Below are 16,331 nucleotides of genomic sequence, written 5' to 3' on the forward strand. Positions count from 1 at the left end.
CGTCTTCGGAGAGACGGGTGAGACCTGAAAGGAGCTATGTGGCTGCTGATGGGCCAGTGTGGGCTTGGATGTGGCGGTGAGAGGACGGATGGTTTCCTGAGAGGGACACAATCGGAGCTGCGCCTTTTCCTCAGTGATGCTGTGCATGAGCACGGAGCTAGCCCGAGCTCGACGCACTGGATGCGCTAGCGACTTGGTACGTCGACGGGTTGCATCAAGCTCAGCGGTGAGCAGCTCGATCTCAGCAAAGGACGAGGTGCGAATGGTGGGAGGCGAGGCGACACTGTTGACGTTGCACGTTGGCTCTTGGCTGACAAAGGGGTCAATGACGCTGACGTCGCTGCGTGCACGTCGATGGAGGGGGGTCGAGATGCTGATTCTGCGAGCGTGCTTGATGACGGCTTGCGAATCTGACACACGGTGGCGCGGAGAAAAGGGCGCTGGTTTGGTAGAGGAAGCGGATGCATCGCAAGGTAGAACGACAGACGACCATGGTCTGGACAAAGAGGGCTGTGTAGATAGATATGGCTCTGACTGTGGCTCTGGCTTGGCACGCGTTTGGGTGAGAGCTGGCTTTGTGGTGGGAGACAGGGCAGCGGTGGATCCGAATTGAAAAGCTTTGGCACGATCGGCGACGCTGAGGCTAGAGACCATGGAGCTGCGCTTAGCTGAAGTTTTGGCTGACATGTTGCGGGTGTGCAAGGACGTGACGCGGGATTGATAAGCGGTTTTGGGGGTGAGTTCTAGTGAAGCTGGTGTATCGAGCGAGGTGGTGGACAGACTGTGGTGGCAAGGCGGTAGCGAGCAGGCCGAGGCCAAGTGGCACTGGGATGCAGACGAGACGGTGAGGGTTGTTTTGGTGAGGGAAGACGATCGTGGTCGAAGGGATGGCTGGGGTAAAAGGTCGAGAGTAGGGGTACGTCTTTTACGGATGCTTGCGATGCGCGCCGAGGAGGGGATTGTGGATTGTGCAGTGGGGTTTATAGGCAGACAGAAAGCGGGTTGGGAAGAGAGTGATGTGATTGGGAATGTTTTGAAGCTGGTGCAGGCACTGGTCGAAGAGGTGTGTGAATGTGTGCTGGCGAGAGGTGCCGAGTGCGAGCTTGAGGAGGCAGAACTTTTCAGCGACAAAGCATGAGAAAAGGTTATGGTATGCTGGTCAGAACAGTTAGGATTCGACATGGTTTGAGAAGCGAGAGCATGCGTCACGAGCAAGTGCTAGAGAAGTGGGGCCCAAGACCAACGATGCTAGATGTATGTAGCGTACAAGCTATTGAGGACGGGTGCGAGTCGCGGTTATCTTTCAAGAAAAAGTGGAAGCGAGCGTTGAAAGTGGGAAATCAACGTGATACGAGGCCCGAGAGTAGCAAGCAGCCGACGTGCACTGGTCGCTCTTCAACACGATACCAAGCAAGCACAGGAGGGCTAGAGAGGACCGAGCTGTGAGCTGTGTAGCCACTGAAGCTATCGATCGAGAAGCCAAGTGGTGGCGGTGGGTAGTAGTCGTAGTAGGAGTACGAGTAGCAGCGAAAGCGAAAGCGAAAGCGAAACAAAAGCGGGGAGGGGAGGAGAGGGGAGCGGAGCGGAGCGGAGCGGAGCGGATACGAAAGGAGCAAGACGGCGGTCTCTACACAGGCAGCCAAGCGCTGGTAGCTTTACCAGATCCTTGGTATAGATACTTGGTACATGGCGCTGCACAGGTGGCAAGGCTTGCCAAAGATGACATGTCTCGGCTCTGGTTGGAGATGCAACACACGCCATGAGAAGAGTAGCCGTCTTTGGCGGGTTTCAGCCTGGCTTCGGGGCGTCGCAGCGTCGCAGCGTCGCAGCGTCGTGGCTCGAAAGGCTCGTGGGCTGTTAACCAGCACCAAGGGTCGCTGATGTCCGAGGCGGGCAACGCAGAGGCACGGCGAGCATGAAAGAGAAGAGCAGCAACAGACCTCTCTGTCGAGTATCAAAGATGGCTAGGCTAAGCACGCCATTGATAAAACACCAACGATGCTGCTAATACTGATCCATCCTGATGCTGATGCTAATGCTGATCTTGTGCGTATGGGATATACGGACCAACCAAGTTTTGACGTCCGTGGTCCGGTGGCGTGGGCAAATTTGGACAGTTTGAGAGCAACCAAATTCTAAATCGCCGCCCAAAAAGCGCTTTGGCTTCACGAATCACGAATCGAGGCGCATTGTGCAGCACGCGTCAGGCAGTCGCGGCGCACGTCGCTTTGGCATTCAACCGTGCTGGCGCGCACCTTCGGACAGGTGACGGACTCTGAATCGGTCCGTCAACTGTACAACTGACGAGTGACGAGTAACGAGAGCTGGCTTCTGCCAAGCTGAAACCAACACCCGTCCCTGTCACCGCACGACTTGGATCGCCGAATGACCCGATCTGTCTCCCGATTCAAACGCCCGCTGGATCGAGTCTCGACTTTGTACATGGTTGCTATCGTTGCTCTGCACCGCTCTGCACTGCTCTGCACTGCTCTGCACTGCTCTGCTTTGACAAATCATTGACTCACCTGGATCAAGCTTTGTTGGTGCTGGTCGTGCTGGCAAGGCTGTAGACGACTGTGTTGCGTCTCTGACTTGCAACTGAGTTCGAGACGGTAGTGATACAGTGGACGGGTGTGCGAATACGGATGGCGCGGGCGGATGAAGGAGCAAATGCACGAAACGAGAAAAGCGCAAGAGGGGCAACGGTGACGACAAGAGGCTGAGGGCGGACCAAACAGGGCAGATTTGATCCACCATTCCACCTTACACCATTCGACTTAAGTAGATTCTTCGCACAGCGTGCCTGACTGGAGCGCCTCATGTATCAAGACTCGTCGGTGATATGATACAACGCGGTTGGCGTGCGTCAAACGCGACACGGACAGAGCCAGCCGACAGAAGCCAAGTTAGACAGGGACAGACGCATCAAGCTGTCAGGGCGCAAAGCCGAGCTGGATACCATCAAGCCTTGTGAGACGCGATCGACCATCGTTGGTCACCAAGCTGACGCTTTCTAGTCGCGGTACCAAACACAGAGCGCGTATGCACACTGCCAAGGAGTGGCTGCATGGATGGTAGCCGCCGAGGCACGAGCTATGCATTTCTGGCAGTCTATCGCCTAGAGTACACCACCAATCCATGATCCGCATGTACCTGACTCTCACACTCTCAACCGCTTGTCTCGGCTTTGGCTTTGCACGTCGATCCTCAAAACGCATGGCCCTTGCAAACCTGAGCTAAGTTGCAAGCCGCTATTTACGTTCTACACGCTCCGTGCTATGCATACGAGGCTCCTGTTTGAACAACTCTGTCACGCTCCCCTCATGTCTGAGTGCTTTGTCTGTGACTGCTTCGCCTTGGCCTGTGTGGCTTCCACCCGAATCAGTACGATCGGTCGTTCATCCTCAACTCACCCAGTCCGCCATATGCGCCGATGATGGCCACCACAGCGTCAGTCCCGTTTCAGTGATGAGCATGCACATCCACAACCAACGCCAGCTTCAGCCATGCTAAACTCACCCCATTCAAGCTTGGCCTGCCATCCTCGATTTCGCCGCACGGCCAGCGAGACAAGAGATGGCAACTTGTCTCTGCTCTTGGTCGGCAATCCACATCCGAATCGCAAATATTGATCAGCCACAGCATCCGATCGCATTCAACCTTGAAGTTTTCCAAGAGTGTGCAAGGAGTCTTTCAAACAGCATCAACTGCGCGGCACGATTTGGTGAGCGATGGTGGTCGTCTACCTTTCACACAACGGTCAGGGGCAAGTAGCACGGAGGGGTTTGCGCGAAACCGAGCGACCAGATTAGCTTGTTCACTCATATGCGCACCCTTGCAGTGCAAGCAGCGTAGACAGCGTAGACAGCGTAGACAGCGTAGACAGCGTGCAAGAGTAGAATTAAAGCTCGTTTTGATCGCATCTCCATGTCCCTGCTTTCGGCTGGATAGTACGATAAAGTACAATTGGATGTCGAGATGCAATGAGGCAGGGCGTGGGAATCCTAGATGCCACGTTGCGTGATGCTCGTCAAAAGGCGTCGCGAGACAGGAGGCAGGCGATCGCGACGGCCAAACAGAACGACGTTTTGCGCAGCAAGGAGCTTACGCTTCAACACCTCCTTGTTTGCTGCTTTTTTTGTTACCGCTCTCGCTTGACGCCGCTTGACGCACGACGTGCTCCGTCATCAAGATCCGTGGACATGCCCAAACAGAGTAAACCATGTACGAGTTGAGTGCGTGTTGCAGTCACCACCTCCTGACAGCTCGGCTAAAACACACAAACCATTCATGACGGTAAATTGAATCGTGATTCCACACTGATCTGAACAGCATTTGTGAATTCGTGAATCACGATCGCCTTGCCGCTGTGCGCCATCTCCCCCCTCCCCCACCTGCTGGGTTCGTGATTGCGTGGTTGCGTGGTCCAGCTTCGTATGCGACGCAGTCTGCACTACCCTGCAGCACCGGTATCTTTGTTGCAGCTGCACAGCACCGCTCAATTAAGACCAAGTTCATGCCAACAATCACGAATCAAATCAAGACATAAGCCTGAGCTGTCCAAGTCGTAAGTCGTGAGTCACGCATGAGTCGTGAGTCTGTGAGTCGTGAGTGTGAGTCGTGCGTAACTCACAACTTGGAACGTGGAAAATCGATAAAACGATATGGCTGTTAGATCGCTTCATCCAGCATCGTTGCAATCGGGTTGCAGATATGAGATCGATCCACGATGCACGATTCCCGAGATGCGAAGTTCACTCCACTCAAATCGTGAATTTATGAAAAGTGGAAGAAAAGTGGTACGAGAAAAATCCTACAGCAAAGACCAAATGTTGTTGCTTGACCGGTTTCATCTTGGTTGACGTTCGCCTCTACTTCCTATTCTCTCGACTCGACCGGCATCGTCGTCGGCATAGCAAAGCAGAGTACCACCAGCTTGGCATTGCACCTTGTTGCCAGTATGCCGGACGCGTTTTTCCAGAAGAAGCGCAAGCGCACGTCGTCTTCCAACAACAACACTTCGGGTTCCAGTCGAGCAGGTCCATCACGTACCACGCCGTCGACGCGCAACGCCACCCGAAAAGCCACCGCCAAAGATGACAGCTCGGACGACGACGTCCCCGGAGGTGGCATTGACGATATGGACCTCGTCCACCGCTACGACCACGATGCCAACAGCGACGACGAAGCGGACGCCGCAGAGACTCCCGCCGAGGCACGCGTCAGACTAGCAAAAATGTACCTCGATGGTCTGTCGTCGTCGACCAACGCGGCTCCACCAGCATCAGGCGTAGAGGAAGACGATGATTTCTTTGAATCCGACGACACTCGCGCGTTCGGATTGGCCGATGCAGCTCAGGCGGACAGAGACAACATCGCCGCGAGGCTGCAGAAGGATGTGGCTCAACAAACCGGCAAGCTGCATCTGTTCGTAGCGGATCGAATCGTTCTACCGACCAGCAGCACCACCGACGACCTAGAGTCACCGATCGACGAGCGTAACCAACCCACGATACTCGCTGTTAGAGGACACAGATTGAGCGTCACGTGTGCGATCGCCTCGTCAGATGCAAAGTGGTTATTTACCGCTAGCAAAGATGGTAGTATCATTCGCTATCGTCTACGCGACGGCAAGATGATGCGCATCCTACCCAGCCGGCCCTCTCGTTTCGACGAGTCCGGTCCGGCTCTGCCACCTTCCTGCAAGAGAAAAAGCAAGACCTCCGGTGCTGCTCGGCGTCGTGCGCGTCTCTCATCCTCGTCGGCCTCGGACGAATCGGCATGCTACCTCAGTCTGCGTCCCGACCAAGGTCACACGGACGAAGTATGGACACTCTCGCTCTCGTCTGATGGACAGTATCTTGCATCTGGAGGTGTGGATCGTTCGGTCTGCATCTGGTCGCTCACCCCGACCGAAAGCTTTGTCTCGCATCTCTCTGGGCACAAGGATTCCATCAGCTCGCTCTGCTTCCGTTCCACATCTCACGAGCTATACACCGCATCGCTCGATCGAACTCTGAAGCTGTACGACGTCTCGCAGCTCTCGTACATCGAAACGCTGTTCGGACACCAAGAATCTGTACTGTCACTCTCGTGCTTGTCGGCGGAAACCGCGGTGAGCGCCGGCGGCCGAGATCGGACGTGTCGCTACTGGAAGATCCGCGACGAATCGCAGCTCGTCTTCCGCGCGGGCATCCGGTCCAAGCTACGAACCGTACTGGAAGGAGGCGACCTGGCACCATCGTCGTCATCACTCACTAATCCAACCGAGGCCATGGAGGGATCGGTGGAAGTGGTCAGCATGATTGACACGCACCACTTTGTATCTGGCGGAGACAGCGGATGCATCTCGCTATGGAATCTGGCCAAGAAAAAGCCTATTTTCAGCCAGCCCATTGCGCACGGCCTCGAAAGCACGCACAGCGAAAGCGAGGGCGAAATTCGATCGCCCAGATGGATCACCAGTCTCGGCGTACTACCGTATAGCGATTGCTTCGTCAGTGGATCCTGGGACGGTTGGATTCGCGTCTGGGGTCTCACCAAAGGTGCTGCAGGCTTGAAAGGCTTCCGCGAGTTGGGCAAGATCAAAGCCTCGGGCGTGGTCAACTCGCTGCAGATCATCCAGGCGCCCATCTCAAGTGTCGTGCTTACCGCCAACAACACGCTGCACACCACAGCAATCCAACCGGCCGAATACAAGCGATCCACATCCACTTGCACATCCAATTCGCAATACGAGCACCACGAATATTTCAGCTTGTCTCGTCTACAGGCATCCAAGCACAACTCTCCGCCCATCATCATCGCCGCCCTCGGCAAGGAGCACAAGTTCGGCAGATGGTTCCATACCAAACACGCCAGCAACCAGACGCTCGTTGTTCCCTTGGCGTTGCGTTTAGCTAGCGAGCCCTAGCCGCCCTTCGCAATCCGAACCACATGCTACCGTCACGACCCACAGTAGACCGTGGACGCGTGGCGTAGATCATCCAATGTTCAACACGATCTCACGGCTCAGCGACTCGATGGTCGCACCAGATAGCATCTCGCCCGATCGAATTGAATTGTAAGACTACGAAATGAAGACCTTGCGTATCTCGTCGACCCTACAAACCTCGGCAGTTCTGGGACACTTGATCGTCTGTATGGCGTGTGTATGGTGTGCGCATTTGACGAGCTCGAGCACGGTGCTCTGTGCATACACTCTTCCGTTTGCGAGCGCGAGCGGCGGATCGTTGTGGTCCATGAGTTTGCCCGAGTAGCTGCACACCAGCGTAGAGTTTTGGTGATGGCTCCACGGCACTTCGGTCGCGAGTTTGCCCAGACCGGTCTCGTCGCAGATCGGGCAATCCACCGACGCTCTCTCGTCCATCTGTCCTGACGCTTGTCGAGTATAGCATTGCGGTAGTTTCAGTGAAGAGAGTCCGGCACTCAGTGCGATGTGCAGGATGGGTTGTGGTGGCAGAGAGTGGATTTGCAGAGCGCAAGCGCGGAACGAATCGCGCAGCATGCTCCATCGTGCTAAGCTGTACAGATCCGCATATGCCCACGATGCCGGCCCGCACGCGAGAAGCGCCATGGCTCGCGAAATTTGTCGATGCATCGCTTCGGCTGCCAACCTATCGTACTCGAGCTCCTTGTCCATCGCCGAGGGTGCGCCGGAGAGCGTCGAGCTACTCGTACCAATACTGGGTTTGCTCGTGCAACTCGAAGCACTCACCATTGGCAGCAGATGTCGTCGCGCATACGCAATCGCCTCTTTCAAGCTCTCGGGCCTTCTCGTCCTCGTCAGCTCGACAAACTCCTGCAGCCGCAAATTGAACTCGAGCGGTGTGCGAATCTTTCGCAGAACCGCCTTGTTCTCGGAACACCACGCCAGCGCCAACGTGCAGCTCGGCTTGACATCAACTTGGCCGCTTTCTGCATCCCATCCCGGCGGACACAGACTGTCCTCGATGCGCGCCACCTGTTCGAACAGCTGCAGATCCACCAGATCCTCGATGCCGCGGCTGTGAGCCAACTCGTGAGCTGCCTGTCGATATCCACGTCGGAGCATATAGTCCACTACCATGCGATCTAGCCTGGTCTTGCTCCACTCGTGAAATTCTTCCGTGTCCGAGTCCGTCGCCAGCTTGTGTAGCTGCTCTAGATGGTCCGTTCTCGACTGCGCCATTCTCAGCGTCGTCTTGGCCGCATCCGATAGCGGCTCCAGCTTGCGTTTCAGCCCCTTGAGTCGACCCAACACGGCATCCAGAGACTTTTCCACTTCGAGCGCAGCAGTACCAGCACCAGCACCAGCACCAGCACCAGCAGACGAAAGAGAAGAACAGAGTTTGGATGCTTCCGAGAATGTGGTGGTGGCGAACAACAGTTCGCGTTCGACCAACCGCTGTTGCGTTTTCTGCTGACGTCGAAGCTCGTCGAACGGCGCTCGGGCAAAGGGCGCTTCGAGCAGCAGAATTCCATCCAGGTTGGGTGCAATGTCACCAGAAGTGACTGCAGACGCACCGCTCTCGACCATGGTCGCTTCCATTGTGTTTGTTGTATGTCGATAATGATGATAATGCAGGTATTGGTAGAGAAAGGCAATTAATCGTCAATTACGAATCTGAGAGCACAATGTCCGTGTGTTGGAGAGCAGACATGTGTGGACCCTGAACTTCAGTGACCTCGAATCGTCTATCGTCAATCACGAATCACGAATCGTGAATCGTGAATCGTGAATGCACTCGTGACTTACTCAGCCGAATACAGTCACGAGTGTGAGTCCCGAGTCATGATTTTCGTGATTCCGCTTGAAACGCTGACTCAGTGACTTAACGCTTGAGCGCTCTCACATGTCTCAGAAATCACAGAATCACGAATCCGTAAGCTATCGTGAAGGCGATCTCGTCGATTCTGCAATCACGAATCGTGAATTACAGTATTTTCACGCACTGTACTCACGACTGAGAACTGATGACACTCTCCGACACATGACAGATGACGACGACTAGTGTGTGAATTGCACGATTCGCTATAAAGCTGGATCCTTCACGATTCACGATTACAGCGCAGCGGTGGCCGAAGCAGCATCTCCCGCAGACCACGCCTGGACGTCGATGCCGAGCTTGCCACACACGTCTCTTCCCTTGTCCACCCAGAACTCGGGTGTTGCACCCTGTTGGATCAGTTGCAAGCTGTGCTCTTGATTTTGCGCTGTTTTAGGTGCGCCGTAGCCCTCGATGCCGCCGCTCTGGATGAAAGCGCTGACGTTGGACTGATAACGCAGCGTTTCGAGCACTCCGATAGTTTGCAGCAGCACATCGTCCAGTTGACTTTCGAGCCTGGCTTTCGTGTTCGAGCTGTCTTGCTCGTCTGTATCAGTGGCATCATGTGGTTTGGAATCAGCTGAGGCATCGGCCACTGTATCGACAACCTCGGTATCGGACAAAGCTGGACCGACTGCTTTCTTGCCAATTGACAGGTCCGAGTCGTACTCGAAATCGTCGTCTGCCATTGCACCATGCGCCGAATGCGACTCATCCACATACGCTTGCTCTTGCGCGTCTGCAGTCGTCGACACGTGACGTATAAACTCTTTCATCCTTTTCGCGTCGTCCGTGCCAAACTCTGGAATGAGCAGCTGGTTGTACGGTTGCAACTTGGCTTTCGCTACACTATCGTCGACCAAGACAGTATTGTGCGCACCCCACGGCCCGCGTTCTTCTGCGAGCTTTGCCGCTTGCAAGCTCGCTGACATGTACTGCGCTTGTTGCTGCTGCTGCTGCTGCTGCTGCTGCTTTTGCGCCTTGAGTTTCTGTTTGTGCATCTTGCCTCTGTATTTGTTATCCGCAGCTGGCGCTTTCGGAGCATTCGGTGGCGGTACGTCGTCCGGACGTGCCTGGTCGGCTTGGTCCCTCGCTTCGGCTAGCAGACGACCGGGCGAAGCTTGTTGATTGGCGAAAGCGTTGAGCTCGGCCCAAACGATTTCGAGGTCTTTGACGCTCTCGGCTTTGTGCTGGTAGAAGCGATTGGGTACTAGAGTGTCGCGCGCCCAGACACGGAGCAACTGGGATCGGATCGATGCGTCGAACGAGACAGAAACCATGCTGTCGACATTCGCAGGTTGGGCAGAGGACCACACGACCACATGGGCATTTCCGGCAGAACAAGGTTCGTAGATGTGTCCAGTCTCGGGATTGGTGCGCCAGAAATGCGAGCCATGTGGTCGAGCTATGGCTGGATCGATCTCTTTCGACTTGGCCGAGCACAGGGTAGCGTCGCCCTTTGAGATGCCGAGGCAATACTGCAAAAAGCATCGCAAGAACGGCCTAGGTACCGCATGTGCAGAATCTTTGGCTCTGCCATGACGACTCTTGGCTCGGAACACAAGCGTACCGTTGAGATCGAGGATGACGAGCAACTTGCGATCGCGCGCCTCCTCTTCGCTCAGCTGCCTGGACGCTTGTTTGGCTTGTTCCATGTACGATGGCCGTGGCGCCGCGCGCATCGCTGGTGGTTGAAGCCGCATTGTCGGCAGTCCAGATGTGGAAGCATGCATCGGTTTTGCTCGCACAGAGGACGAGTTTTGATTATATGGTCTGAATCGAGAAGAGTCAGTCACCGGAGAATAAGAGTGGTAGTCTCGCTGTCGCTGCTGTTGCTGCAGGTGGGCGTGTGTTGGCAGATAGATTCCAGCGTTGGCGCCTTTTGAGGCAGGCGAATCAGCGGCCGAGGCAGAGGCAGCAGCAGCAGCATCGAGCATCGCTCTGGGAGCAGCGGGAGCACCATGAACGCCTTTCGGCGCACGGGCTGCGCTGGTCCAGACTTGGGTGGCTGACGCATGCGCCGAGGTAGGTGCATTCGGATGCAATGTTTGCGCTTCATATGCGTGCCTGGGTGCAACGGCTTCATGTAGCGGCTGCCAGTGATACGAAGTGTAATGGTGATCTTGCGGGTATGTGTGTGCATCGTATCCGTTCTGACTCCATGGTGCGCCGGCGTAAGGATGAGCTTGGTCGTACGCGTACCCATCACGACACGGATAACGCTCGGGCGCGTCGTATCCACCGTGACCATAGTCGGCATAGCCAGCTGGAGCGTACGCTTCGTAGTGATCACGCCGATACGCATCAGAATCATACGCTGCTCGTGCTCGTCGACGAGGGTAGTCATTGTAGTCGTATTCGTACACTGCTGTATCGTCTTGCTCCTGACCGCGCACCCATGGTCTTTTCTGAGACCAACTTGCCGCGTAGTGCGGATGTCTATATGGAGCCGACATTGTGGCAGCTGTATTCCACTTTGGTCTTGCTCCGGTACAGAGCCTCTGAAAAGCGTTCCTTAAAGTCGCGTGCGCTAGCGGAAAGTCCATTCGCGAGGCAATGATAACAAGCAATGTTCCAATGTAGATCGCTGTTGATGGTCAGGAGGAGGGACAGACGAAGAAGAAGGAGTAAAATTCCCCCAAGGAAATTTTACTTGATGAATCGTGAATAAGTTCTCGTCAAAATAGTACAGTAAATCGTGAGCATATTTTCGTCAAAAAGACTACACTCGTGACTCGTGACTCTCGACTTACACCCACGAAACGTGAATTTGGTGCCATTCCGAGTTCCGAGCAAGAATCAATGTGCTCCACAATCGCAGACTCGAGAGTCACAAGGGGGACGCACATATTCACGATTTTCATCACGGATATTCACGATTAATCGTGAATCACGATTGCGACGCAGGGTCCAATTGTGAAATGTGAATCACGAAAATCACGAATGGTGAATTATTCACAGATTCGGGATAATATTCAGGGATTGGTGATTTTGGTGGTCGCTGTCACGTGTTGGCAGTTCACATGACTGATGACTGCTGTGACGCATACTTACGACTTTCACGCTCCACTCGTGACTCTGTCACGTCTGTCATTAGTACCACCATCGCGCATCCCGCACTCTCAACAATGAGGCAACGAGTTGCAGCTGCATCCCAGGACGGAGACTTGTCTTCCTCGTCCTCCACCTTTCCAACCACACGGCAGCGTTCGTTCGAGACACATCGTCGTCCACGTCGCTCTCATCCACCTCGCAACGATCACGAACCGACGCTTCTCGGATCGGTGGCCAAGCTTGTGCGGTTAGTAGTTCTAGCGTTAATACTCGCATTGGTGGTGCCATATGCAAAAACCTACTTGTTCGGCAACACTTGGTCGACCGAAGTGGTAGCCAAGAATGCGACGCTTCATCTCGATTCGAGTAAGCACCCGTATCATCATGCGGAACAGCAGCAGAATCAAGCGAAGCGTGCCAATGCGAACGACGAGGTAGATGTGTTTAACTTCAAACATCAGGATTATCTTTCGACAGCACGACGAGATGCCAAGGCCAAGCTGAGCAATCCTGTAGTGGCAACAGCGTCTCCTGCCGCAGCGATCGCCAAACCCAACACAAACCCTAAGCAGCAACAACAGCAACAGCAACAGAAGCAAAGACAGGCCACCACACGAATCCCCAAATCGCGCGCTCGACGCAACACTGCCAATCGCAATCACAACAACGATGACGACGGCAGCAGCGACGATGATCATGATGATGATGATGACGACAACCAAAATGACAAGTATTATCACAATCAAGACGCGGCGGCCAGCAACACTATCATTCATTTCGTCTCGGTGATCTTGTCATTGCTCTCCACCGCGGTACTGTTCACACTTGGATTCGCCACAGTGCCTTTGATGCAGTTTTTGCACATTTGTGTGTATCTGGCAAGCTCGATCTACCACTACTTGCGGCTCTCGCTCTCACATATGCTTCGACCGATCGTACACGTGCTGGCGCCTTTGACCTACCTGATGTCCGGAATCATGTATATGTTTGTCCAGACGCCGTACCGCTTGATCAGCACAGTGGCACGCGAGCTGTATCCCGTATACATCTTCCTCGGCGCTGCCAGCGTGGTCGGCATAAGCATGGGTCTCGCTGCTGCGGCGATCCTGTACGTGAGCGCGTTTCTCTTTGTGGATCGAGTCGAACAAGCTCAGCATGCACAAATCCGACGAATCCCAACAACAAAGTCCAGGTCAATGGCAGAGCATAAACACCCAACTTCACCCGATCAAATCGACCCAAATCACTACGCTGCTCACCAGACCTACTCGACACTAACCCGAACCCCTGGCTTCCGCACCTCCCTCCACACTTCGCACCCCGAATCTCACTCGCCCTCTAGGCCTTATCGCAACACCTCCAGAGCCGACACGACCACACCCGCAGTGGCTCGATCCGCTTTCACTGCCCCCAACCACACACTCCGCACCGGTGCTACTTAGTCGTTCGTGCAAAGTGTCAGTCGTACATGCAACGCTTTCCAGATGAACAGCACACCTGGCCGTGGTGTGCATGTGTTAAATACATGACAAGACCGTGTAGCTTGGACGCAAGAGCTCGCATCTCTCATTCGTCGTCGTCATCCAGAATGCGCACTCGTCGACGCCTTGCACTACTATCTGTGCTACTGCCTAGTGCGCCACTCGGTTTAGTAGCATGCACCTGCTCGTGCACACTTTGAACGCTGTGTGTCTCGGAGTGCGCGCGAGAACCGTGTGACGACGCATCCTCATCGTCTCGAACCAGCCGTGACGCACCACGCAGACCTCTGTATTCGACACTCGAATCCGTGTCGCTCAAACCATCGCCATTGTCTTGATCGTCCGAGATCGAGATCGCGGATTCACCTCGCAGCGCGCGCGGGCCGGGCAAAAAGTCGTCATCCTCTTCGTCGTTTCCCTCTTCACCATCCATGTCGTCCCAATCACGTTCATACCAGGGCTCATGCTCGTGCTCGCTTGCGCTTGCGCTTGCGTCAAAGTAGTCGAGATGGTCTTGGTCGCGTACGATGAAATCGTCCATCTCTGCATCGTCTTCTGAATCCTCGTGGCTGTATACATATGCCGAACGTCGTGCACCGCCGGATCGACTTGGCTCAAGCGAACCAGCAGACATCATGTTCTCTTGGTCCGACGAGTCATCCAACTCGACACTTGAAAACGCGACGCGCTGACCAAATCCAGCTCCGACACCTCGAGCTTCAAAGTTGGCGAGGTGGACGCCGAGCGCAGCGTTACGTTCAGTTCGAGTTGCACCTGTGTCATCGTAAGCGTCCTGCTCTGAATCCACGTCGTCGACGTTCCTTTGTGCCATCCATTCGTCTTCGAGATCGCAGTAATCGATGGCACACTCGATATTGTCGCAGACGCCTTCGACGATCTCGCAAGCACATTTGCCGCAACGAAGCACACCGTCCATTTGGTCATAGATGACGCGACGTGGTCCGTCGGGGTCAAAGATATCCGCCCACAGCTTGTCACCCTTGGGCAGATCTTGGCCCTTGAGACGAGCCTTGTCGTCGTCAGAGAGCATTGCGGTGCTCGACTCGCCCAGATGCGCGTCGAGCTGGATGCTTTTGCTAAGCTCGAGTGCATGGTCCACCTTTTCGAGCATGTCTCTGACCAAGTACACCTCGACGGGCGGACAGGCTAGCTCGGTACGGCAAGAGGGGCACAGTTTTGCGCGCTTCAGCGTGCGCGCACGTTCGTATTGTTCGATCTCGTCGCGCGACCAGCTCGAAGGAACTGGCGCCTCGTCGGGCATCAGCTTGGTGAACCAGGTTCGCAGACAGTGGATGCAAAACACGTGCCCACACGGTGCCAAGACGCACGGGCGGAAGGAGGGCTCCAGGCAGATGTGGCAAATGCAGAGAGAATGCATCTCTAGCAAGACGGTGCTCTGTGCACTGGCGACGTTGGCACTCTGTTGGGCTTGCTTTTTGGCCTCGGCGAGCTGCAACTCGAGTTGGCGGATGCGAAGTTGGAGCGAGAGCGTGTCAGACGCAGTGTTGCCCGCTTGTTCGGGCTCGAGGACGGCGGTGAGGGAAGCCGAGCCAGGTGGCGACTCGAGGTGCGAACAGTTTGAGCCAGCACGTCGGCGTTTGCGAGAGTGAGATGCTTGCGCATCGTGGCTGGTTGTATTGGCAGCGCTTATCTCGCTCTCTTGCTGCGGTGATGCTTCTTCCGAGTCATCACTAAAGAGTTGGCTGGCTAGATTCTGTGGCGCATTTGTTGTAGGCGAAGCTCTGCTTGTTGAGCAAGCCCCTGGCTTGGAGCAGTCGGCCTTCGCTACGGTGCATGCATTTGCTAATGGTGCTGCAATAAACTTGTCGTGCGCCGATTCCTGGGACAGAGATGCCGATGCCGATGCCGATGCCGATGCCGATGCCGATGCCGATGCTAATTCTGTTTCTGTTGCTGTGATTGTGGTATTTTTCATGTTGGAGTCTGCTTGAGAGCTTGACGGTCCGGTCTTTGGCCTTGATGTGGCGCTGGCATCCTTGCTGAGGTCACGACGAGTGCGCGTCTTTCTGGACGGCTCGTCCACAGGCGGTGATGAAGCGATTGTGTCGCGACCTTTTGAGTGCAGAATAGCAAGACATTGCAAGTCGACATATGAGTACAGGCTTCGAGCATCGGAACAAGGGACAGCAATCGAAAACTTACTAGTGCTTGCCTTGGAGTCTCTTTGGGTCCTGGTAGACGGTTTGTCGCTCAAAGTGCAAGCAACTGTCGTGGAGACTGTCGTACCCTGTGAGGAGGCAGCTGTACGCCTACGGGTGCGTACGGGCGGGGCTGATTCATCCATGGTGGCTGAGCAGCCGGGATGGGACCGCAAGAATGAGTGGTTGTATCGAGAGAAACCTGTTGGGAAGAGAGGTTGAGCGTGACGGTTTGAGCCGACACGAGGAGGGTGTATGAAGGGTACGGAGATGATGAGACAAATGACACGCAAAAGACTCTGAATGGGGCACGAGTTTGGTTGGACTGCGTGGTTGGTTGTGTGGCGGCGTGATTGAGTTGGAAGTGGATGCGGGTCAAATGTCTAATCACTGAAAGCAAAGCTTGCAAAGCAAGCGCGGCGCATTCTTTTGTGTGTGTTGGCAGAATCACGATTGCGTCGACGGATGACGCAGCGTCCAGTGTGAAGTGTGAAGTGAGAAGTGAGAAGGGTGGGAGCGAGTCGACTTGTTAGATAGGTGAAAGACGAAGAGGGTTTCGTTATCTCGTCTGTTGAACAGTCACAGAATCACGGATCGTGAATCGTCAATCATCAATCGTCAATCGTAAATCCATACATAATTTACACTCACACTCACGACTCACGACTTGACCGTGCACGCTTACACGTTTCACATTTGTCGTTCTTCACGCTTGCGTGTTGAGCTGCGCAAATTCACAGCCGAATCTCGAACACACGACACGTGACATGGACCCTGACTTTGTCACCTTTGCACGTCGCTTGTCACTT

At 54.8% G+C, this 16,331-nt stretch overlaps 6 protein-coding genes across 6 annotated transcripts in view; 2 read left to right on the top strand and 4 right to left on the bottom strand.

The window, feature by feature from the left end:
• Nucleotides 1-687, bottom strand: part of UMAG_15100 (uncharacterized protein) — a gene marked incomplete at both ends in the record, with an annotated part of 2,808 nt that extends 2,121 nt beyond the window's left edge. The window contains one exon of the mRNA XM_011393098.1: nt 1-687. Within this exon, the coding sequence (XP_011391400.1) occupies nt 1-687 (687 nt within the window).
• Nucleotides 688-4,960: 4,273 nt separating this feature from the next.
• On the top strand, nt 4,961-6,913 carry UMAG_04934 (uncharacterized protein; the record flags this gene model as incomplete). The annotated part of the gene is made up of 1 exon (XM_011392950.1): nt 4,961-6,913. One exon carries the CDS (start codon nt 4,961-4,963, stop codon nt 6,911-6,913), a length of 1,953 nt encoding a protein of 650 aa, XP_011391252.1.
• Nucleotides 6,914-7,069: 156 nt separating this feature from the next.
• Nucleotides 7,070-8,518, bottom strand: UMAG_11767 (uncharacterized protein; the record flags this gene model as incomplete). The annotated part of the gene is made up of 1 exon (XM_011393078.1): nt 7,070-8,518. The coding sequence occupies one exon, from the start codon at nt 8,516-8,518 to the stop codon at nt 7,070-7,072; it is 1,449 nt and encodes a 482-aa protein (XP_011391380.1).
• A 525-nt stretch (nt 8,519-9,043) lies between these two features.
• UMAG_04936 (uncharacterized protein) lies at nt 9,044-11,263 on the bottom strand (the record flags this gene model as incomplete). The annotated part of the gene is made up of 1 exon (XM_011392951.1): nt 9,044-11,263. The coding sequence occupies one exon, from the start codon at nt 11,261-11,263 to the stop codon at nt 9,044-9,046; it is 2,220 nt and encodes a 739-aa protein (XP_011391253.1).
• Nucleotides 11,264-11,935: 672 nt separating this feature from the next.
• UMAG_11768 (uncharacterized protein) lies at nt 11,936-13,303 on the top strand (the record flags this gene model as incomplete). The annotated part of the gene is made up of 1 exon (XM_011393079.1): nt 11,936-13,303. The coding sequence occupies one exon, from the start codon at nt 11,936-11,938 to the stop codon at nt 13,301-13,303; it is 1,368 nt and encodes a 455-aa protein (XP_011391381.1).
• A 124-nt stretch (nt 13,304-13,427) lies between these two features.
• On the bottom strand, nt 13,428-15,668 carry UMAG_12291 (uncharacterized protein; the record flags this gene model as incomplete). Its single annotated transcript, XM_011393090.1, has 2 exons — nt 13,428-15,436; nt 15,527-15,668. The coding sequence occupies 2 exons, from the start codon at nt 15,666-15,668 to the stop codon at nt 13,428-13,430; spliced, it is 2,151 nt and encodes a 716-aa protein (XP_011391392.1).
• Nucleotides 15,669-16,331: the final 663 nt, after the last annotated feature.

This window comes from Mycosarcoma maydis, chromosome 15, assembly GCF_000328475.2.
Source record: "Mycosarcoma maydis chromosome 15, whole genome shotgun sequence".
Classification (NCBI taxonomy): domain Eukaryota; kingdom Fungi; phylum Basidiomycota; class Ustilaginomycetes; order Ustilaginales; genus Mycosarcoma; species Mycosarcoma maydis.